The 8249-nt window shown below is 49.6% G+C and overlaps 2 protein-coding genes across 2 annotated transcripts in view; one reads left to right on the plus strand and one right to left on the minus strand.

The window, feature by feature from the left end:
- Nucleotides 1–97: 97 nt before the first annotated feature.
- On the minus strand, nt 98–8249 carry EI24 (EI24, autophagy associated transmembrane protein). The gene is made up of 11 exons (XM_026863811.1): nt 8231–8249; nt 6310–6457; nt 4740–4885; nt 3097–3157; nt 2443–2509; nt 1909–2033; nt 1525–1644; nt 1285–1396; nt 996–1107; nt 796–870; nt 98–696 (listed from the first exon to the last, which is right to left on the minus strand). The coding sequence occupies exons 2-11, from the start codon at nt 6349–6351 to the stop codon at nt 534–536; spliced, it is 1023 nt and encodes a 340-aa protein (XP_026719612.1). The 5' UTR covers nt 6352–6457; nt 8231–8249; the 3' UTR covers nt 98–533.
- The window catches only part of SRPRA (SRP receptor subunit alpha), a 6033-nt gene continuing 4266 nt past the window's right edge, over nt 6483–8249 (plus strand). Inside the window, exon 1 of the mRNA XM_026863568.1 lies at nt 6483–6515. Within this exon, the coding sequence (XP_026719369.1) occupies nt 6483–6515 (33 nt within the window). The remainder of the gene's footprint in view (nt 6516–8249) is intronic.

The raw sequence follows: 8249 nt of genomic DNA on the forward strand, positions 1-8249 counted from the left end.
ACCGGTGGCACCGACCGTGCTGTCACGATGTGAGCCCGCCGACGCGAACCCCCCGCCCCCCCCAAGCTTAAAGACAAGGGCAGGCACAGGCTGCAAATCGTGATTTCTCCATTTAATGTTTCAGTGTGAAAATACTAGAGAAAAGTCGATAAACCGGCCCCAAAAAACCACAGGGTTCTTGTACATCACCAGTTCCTTCCCCGACCCTACAGAAACGGTACATGCACAGGGGGTGGTGGTGGGGGAATACTGTGCTTGACTGCAGCAGGAACTCCCCAAAAATGGCACGGGAAGAGCGTACAAAAGAGTCTGCTATAAAACAAGCGCAGGGCACCAGCCGGCTCTGAAACTCACAAAGGTGTTAAAAACCCAGATTTCCCCCCTCCCCCCAAAAATTTCTATCAAGAACCGACACCAACACCTGGGTGGGCTGAGTCCTGCCCCTCCCTGGGGAGACTGGAGGCACTTTCAGGGGCATAGGAGAGGTCCCTGTTGTGTGTGTCCCCCCCTTCTCCCCGGGGTTTGGGGGCGGCTCAGTGCCCCGGAGCAGCCGTGTGTTTGGCGGGAGAGGGCTGGGGGGAGAGGAGACGATCGGAGGAGGAAGCACCGCTCAGGGCAGACTGAAGGTAAACGGTCTTGTGAAAGAGTCTGTTGCTGAGGAAAACCACCAAGGAGAAGAGCCGGAGCTGGAAGTGGCTGGAAAGGGAACAGAGCCCGTCAGCTCCTGGCACCAGGACCACCCCGGTGGGATTTGGGGAGATTTTTTGGGTTGGAAGGGTGGAGGTAGATACTCACTAGGTTTTGCCGGGGGTTCTCGCTTCATTGGCGCTGATGATGAAGAGAGGGAAAAGGATGGAAAAGAGGCAACCGCTGGAAGGGGGGAAAAATACCCAAAAAAAAAAATCAAAAGGCACTTGGTTGGGTTCGGTGGCATGTCCTTGGGCAGGGGAGGAGGATGGGGTCTGAAATGGCTGCTCAGCCTCCCAGCGACTCACCTGATGATGTAAGAGGATTGCATCGCCGTCAGAAAAGCCAGCGGTAAGCCGAAGCCGAAGTAATAGGGCCAGTTTCTCTCGATGTTGGATAACCGTTGGTGCATTTCGATACCTGGCGATAAGAAAACCCTGCAGAAATGAACCCATGGGGAGGAGACACCTTCCTTACCCTTCAATTCGTGTAAAATTGAAGGAAAATCGGCCTTGGACAGCCCAACTGAATCCTCCTTGAGTCAAAAAACCCTTGATCTGGAATTATTTCCACCCCGCCAACCCGTCAGGCTCTCACCTTTGTTAAACCAGCGGTACTCGAAGCAGTAGAGTGAATAGAGCAGCGACATGTGGAGGAGGCTGATGAGCTGGCCAATGATATCAATGGGGAAGAGGCTCACTATCATCCCCTGGGGGAAAAAAAAAAAAAAAAGAGCAGGCAAGTGAAGGGTGCTCAGGATTTGCAGGAGGACATCGCCTGAGAGCAAGACCCGGGGCTGGCAAGACAGTGTGGTTTTGGCGTGCAACTCAATCTCACCTGGATGAGGAACAGTGCCTGCAACAAGAGGTTAAACAACATGTCGGCGATGATTTTACTGACACTGGGAAAGGGATGAGGCTTCCTGCCGGAAACTTCAAATGCTAGGTCTGCAATGTCCTGCAAAAAAAAAAGAAAAAAGGGCTTGAGGGAAATTAAATTAAAAAGAGAAACGGGGGCTTCAGGGAAATTAAATCCAAAAGCAGCTGGGATGGTGTTACTGAGCTCCTTTCACCTGCTGGGAATATACCTAGAGCCTGTTTTTGGGATGGGATTTCACCTCACACCGAAACACCACACACTCCCACCCCCCCCCATCAAGCCTTAATGAGGCAATTCCCCACCTCATCTACTGGATTCATGGCCCAGGTTCCCCTCACCTACCTGAAACCAGATGGCATTGACAACCTTACTGAGCACGAAGAGGGGGAGGACCCAGAGGGCGCTGAAAATGGAGGTGAGGATGAACTCCAGCCAAGACCAGACATCGCCGTGTAAGGAAGGGTCACCTTTGAGAGACGGATGGGGAGAAACGCGTCAGGAACCGGCACAGGAACCTCCTCGTTTCACTTCACAAACATTTCCTAGCACGGCCACGGGGAACTTCTCCCAACCGTAGCACTTAAGGACAGGAGAAATCTCCGACCCCAACCTTTGCTCTTTAAAAGAACATTTCCACCCACTCGCTTTTTTATTTATTTGCTAAAATATTCCAATGGCTGCGTGTTCGGGGTGGTAAAACCCACGGGCTAGATCCCTGACACACACAGACTGTTAGTGGGGGTATCCATCTCTTTTTCTACTAAACAATTAATGAACCTTGATTAGTATAGGGAGGAAGAGAAAAATAAGGCAAGGAGGCAGAGGTGCAAGGAACAGCTTAGTGGCCTGTAACACACACACAGGAAAGGTACTTACCAATGATCTGTGCCGTGACTGACTGAAGAACAGGTATAAATACCCGGTAAAACAAGAAGAGACTAAGCTACAGGGAAAAAGAAACAACAAGGGTATGTGGTGAGGCACTGCACGGTCATTTTTTGTGCTCCACTAACTCCGGATCTGAAGGCAGACCCTCTGCAGGCTCCTCTACGCAGTGCTCCACAGCTACAGAGGAACAAGGGTCTCTGTTTAAATACAGCCAAAATCTACATCTCAGCACTTTCCTTATCACATTTCCATGCTGATTCCTCGTACCCGGCCACAGCCCAACAGAAAAATGGAGCCGGTGACTTATTAGGCAGCAAAGTGTCTGTTCCATTAAGGATTAGTCTCATGGAGCAGGTAAGATATCAATATTAAATTTGGTAAAGCAATATCCCAGGCTGCAGTGGAGCAGGAATTGGAATATTTGGGCAAAAAGTAGTCTTAGAGACTTGTAAAAGCAGCTCGGGTTTAATGCACTAACGTAAGTTATGTTCCCTTAACGTACAGTGTTGGGACTGGGCACTTCGTGGCTCCTGTCACTTCTGCAGCCATGCTGATGGCTCGCCACCAACAGTGGATGAGGGCTGGAGCGGGGCACTGGTTTTCATGGGGTTTTTAACACAGAAAACAAAAATATCCACTTACCCAGAATACACCTCCGTTCCAGGCACAACACTGAAATATCCGGCTCACTATCCGGGGTTCACTGCAGGTAAGTAGGAGAGAGATGGGTGAGATGTGTTCAAGGTCCCAGCGCCTGCCCCAAGAAAGTGACAGCTGCTTCTGTCCCACATTTTAGACACCTTAGAAATGTTGCAGATAAGCAGCTCAGGGCCAGTGATGCACCTGGTTTTATCTGAACGCAGGAAATCTGGAAGAAATCCCTGCACAGACTCGTGCCAGGTTTCAGCCAGCGCACAGTCTCTAGAAGATTCACATCAGGGAGACTCTTTCAACCTTTAATTCCCCACATCTGCACTGAAATGGAAGAAAAGCAAAGCTTTCTTCCAAAATTTGAAACATTAGAGATCTCAGGCTTTGTTCTCCTCAAACTCTCACCATAATAAAATCAGGGTGTTTTAGGTGTTTTTTGTCCTCAGAAGAGGTGGTTTCAGCTCTGGGTGGTTTTGGCTTCCTCTCTTTGCAGCGTATCTACGGACACGCAAGAGAGCAGCTTGGTAGGACCCTGCAGCACTTTTCCAGCCAGCTTCTGCTACCAAAGGGACTTTATTACAAAGAAAACACACAAAATATGACCGTTTAGTCCCTGAAAAATATGTGTTATTCCTCAAGTGAACGTGCAAAGTTGCAGGAACCACTGGAGAGGATCAGGATCATGGGATGTGGGAGATTTCTATCATCTTGAGATAAAGTCAAGCTCAGCTAGTCAGAATAATTTATAAATATGTCTTAAAAGGTGTATTATTGACCAAACGTCACCACGTTAAGTGCCAGCCCGACTGTAATTAGGGCAGTGGAAAAAATGGTGCAGTTTGGGAGTCAGACACAAGAACAGATGCTGTTTTGCTCCCACGTGGATATAATTCTGGCATTCTCAGCCTTAGTGGATGCAACTGCTATAGATGGCTGCAGAACACAGCAAGGCTGGGGAAAAAAAAAAAAGATACTTGATCTGCCCCAGACATATAAATCGGATCTGAGCTGCGATCCCATGGCTACCAACAACAATGATGTATCTTTTGAGAGACAACACGAGTATTCAGGAAGAAAAGAAACCCAGAAATCCATGTTTTTTTCAGCCTCTATAGCTCAGTATCTTCTATTATTATTTCAAACTAATTGCATAATCTTGTCAAACAACATAAAGGTCTGTCTTATCTCACGATAGCAGTTCCAGTTTCATTACAGAGTGGGAAAAGGGTGTTTTGTGTCACGTTTTTCATATTTACTGGCTCTGTGCTTCAGCGCTGTTGGGTTTAGGGACCATTTGCAAATGTACACCATGAGTTCTGCTTTCGCTGACACCTGGCTCTCTGACGGTTCTGACAGTGTTTTTATGGAGATCTTTGTAAGTGCAGGCAACAATAATGGCTTTGTTTCTTAAACCTCACTTACCCCAACTTCCCTTTTAGCCAGACTACTGCGATACAGCGGATGTTTAAGAGGGGAAAAAAAAGCACAAGCACTGCCAAATCACTATGACTTGCAGAGGTTTTGCAATTCATGGGGCTCTTCGAAGCTCTGGGCAGAGATGCTCTCTCTCCCTGCACTCAATATGAATAAAAAGAGAAAAATTTGATTTATGACTCATCAGGGCCCGTACTCACTTCTCTTGCTTCTTCTCTTCCATGTGAAACCTCCTCTGGGCAAGCGCGCTGTTTGCTCTCCGTCGCCTCTGCTCTTCCCTCTTCTGCTGGATCCGGGCGTCCAGCTTGGAGATGGTGCAGATGCCCCAGATGGAGTCCTTGATTCCCTGCGGACACAAAGAGAGGCCCTTGCACTCTGCCCCACGGAGTGACGAGGAGGAGCAGGATGCGGCCGACCTCGCGCCCTGGCTAGCAGGAGAAGCCACACCAGGCTCAGACGGAGCCAAGATCTGAAGCAGCACCACCACTGATTTTCTGTGGCCCGGTGACCTAAATCACCACACCTCCCAGCATCTTTAGCAGTATTTTTTTTTAGAAGGTGTGATTTCTTGTCCAATCTCCACTATTTATAACCCTGGCAAAGCCAGAGTCGCATCTGTCTCAGGCCATTTCTTCAGTCTGGCAGAAAGCCCTTCATGCCCTGCCAGCATTTCTGAAGCCCATAAAATAGAATTATACAAAATATTTAGGAAGCACAAAGTCCTTGTGGCCTGACCGTATGTATGAGCTTGACACTTGTTCCTTTACAAATAAAAGCATCATTGCTTGTCCCAGAAACATCATTGCATCATCCACATCCGTGCAAGCCCATTAATAGGAAAGAGCCCAGAAGTCTTTGCCTTACTCCTCGTTTAGAAGATTTCTAGTGTCACCTCCTAGTACTCCACAAGCAGTTATTTCCAGCTCCAGACATTGTAACAATCATTATTACAATTTCAGTTCAAAATAAAGACCACAAGATTGCTACTGGGAGCCAGGACAGTGTCAATACCCAGGTGGCCCATGCAAGAGTTTGGTATATGGAGTTCTCGACAGGATAAATTTTGACACCAAAGACATGTCTGAAAGGGCAAAGTGTGCTGCCACTGGCACCTGACGAGGTGGAAATTAATTACACAGGCCGCTCTACCCACTGCTCTGTGCAAGCATCAAGAAGCAACCCAAGTCCTCCCGTTTCAGATCATGGCCAGCACTATCTGAAGATCAAACCCAGCAAATTTTTCAACACAAGTTATTTCTGAACACGAGTTATTTCTCAGCGTCATATCACAAATGTTTTTAACCCTGTATTTACACCTGAAGAATACGAGACAGCGTGGGAGCGCTGAGTTCCCACAAAGCCTAAACACCGTGACACAACTGCCACGTTCACGTGGGCTATAAATTAACTTCTGCCCAAAGGAAATCCCTCAGAGGTTCAGCAGCACCTCGGATAAACACAGAGCCCTTCACAAGACATGCTGCATAATGGCCAGCTCGGGAGAAAATCATTCTGGAAAACTCAGGGACCAACGTATCCCACACAGCCACGTCAAACCTGTCATCAGTGAGCGGAAAGCTCACCTACAGGTATCTCAGCTTTACAAAATCAACATTTTTGATTAAAATAGACCTGGAGGCCCTTTTCTTTCAAATTTTTTAATCCACCCTTGGTGATGGAGGAAGGAGGGTGCTCCCCACAAAGACCCAGCATCACTTAAGCAAACAAGACCAGTCCCTACAACAGAGGGCCTGGAATGTGGAGACTTACCCTAACGAGGTCATGAAGGAAGGTTTTCACACTGTCTGCCATCTCGACTCCAGCATCACCTCTGGTTCCAAAACTATCAACTACGGGGAGAAGGGAAAAGCCGAAGCCAAACCTCTCTCATCCTGGAGAGATGGGAAACGGATGGAGCCTGCGGAGAGAGAAAACACGGGACCATGGCAGGTGATAACAGCATCAGCCTGAGCAGGGTGATTACAGGTTAAATCACAAGCTGGCAATTTTCAACAGGATTCCCTGCCCTTGCTGGCTTCCCATCGGGCAACCATCCTCAAACGTACGGGCAGAGAAAACCTGTTAATCCCATGGTATCTCACATAATGAACTTGGGGTTTCAGGAACAGCAGAGTCTGTATTTCTAAGCAGAAGAACATCTCTCCTAACGACACGCTGTGCCGCTCGCTTTCAGAAGAGAAAACCTGTCAGAGCCAGCCCAAAGAGGTGAACATCTCCTCTGCTAAATCCAATGCTAATTTAACGCTTCACAGCTCCGTGCCTCCTCTTCCTCGTGTGCCAGGTCAGCAGCTCAAGGTCTACAATTAGGAGCCTGACAAAACGAGGCTGCTCTTGACCTGTCCCATCAGCTTTTGCCCAAAGCACTAATTACTCCAAACAGCTCTCTGTCAAAAATGTTGCGCTGAGTCTTCAGCTTCTTGTAAAGCACCACAGATATACAGACAATGTCTGAACTAAGAAAAAAGAATTATAAAATCACCAGCTAATAAAACTCATGGAGATTTCCCACCAGGATTCAAACTGCTTGCTTCTCCTAGGTAGGAGCTACTGGCAGCTCTGGTGCAGGCTGGTGTCGCAAATCCCGACATGTCAGTGTGGCTGCTCCTCTATAATGTGCAGCGTGGAATACAAACAATTAAAAATAAATTTTAAAAAAAAGGTTTTCATTTTGGTTATTCTGAGACAAAATCCGCCAGGGATTGAAGTGCACTCCTGCGAAGCAGCAAATGCCAGTTCAAATGAAACTGCTGAAGCAGAACTGGCCTCCAGCTTTACTAACATCAAGTTAATCACAGGCACCCTCACCCTAAAATCAAGCCTTCGGAGGCTCAGCCCCACGCGCAGCATCTTCTGGTTTTAGGCAGGTGTCCAAAATCTGGGTCACGCTGGCAAAGCCGCGGCAGAAACAAAAGGCAGAAACGAAGGTTTTCTTTGTTCCAGGCAGCTGCGCCTCGCCACCCTTCGGGCTCGGAAATGTACATGTAAAATACTGCGAGGCCCGACGGCCGTACGGTGCTGGTTTCTGCAGAAAGCCCTGATCGATTTATTTTTAGCCAGGGGTATTCCGGGAGGCACCCCAGGGTCGGGGGTCACTGTGCAACAGGCGGATCCTCACAGCACCCCAGAAGTGCCTGGGATGGGGAGCCCAGGCCGGCCCCACAGTTACGCTGGGGGCGGGGGCATCCTCTCCCCCATTAACGCGAGGTGACCCCCGGGGTTACCTGGGGGGGTCAAACTTACCGCAGAGCTGCCGCCGGCGTTACTGGGGGTGGGGAGTGGGGGGTGTGACTCCTGCAGTTTACACGCAACGGGCCCTATTTTACCTCAGGGCTGTTCCCACAGTCTCCCCGTGACATGGGCGCGGGGGGAAGTAATTACTCAGGGCTGCCCCACGTTGCCCCCGAGCCCACGGTCACCGCTAGGCTGCCCCCACGGTCCACCCGAGGCCCATTTACCTCAGGGCTGCTCCCACGCTAGGCCCGGGGCCCAGAATTACCTCAGGGCCTCCCCACGGATCCCAAATCGCCTCAGGGTTGCTCCAGGAGCCCCCTGAGGCCCACAGTTACCTCAGGACTACACCCGCGCTTCCCGAGAGAGACCCCCGCAATCTCCCCCAAGGGTCTCCGTTACCTCGGGGGTGCCCCCCGCCTCCGTCCCCACGCTCACTCACCGGCGGCTGCAGGCCGGGG

The sequence above is a fragment of the Athene cunicularia genome (assembly GCF_003259725.1).
Source record: "Athene cunicularia isolate RWA chromosome 24 unlocalized genomic scaffold, athCun1 chr24_part1, whole genome shotgun sequence".
Lineage (NCBI taxonomy): Eukaryota > Metazoa > Chordata > Aves > Strigiformes > Strigidae > Athene > Athene cunicularia.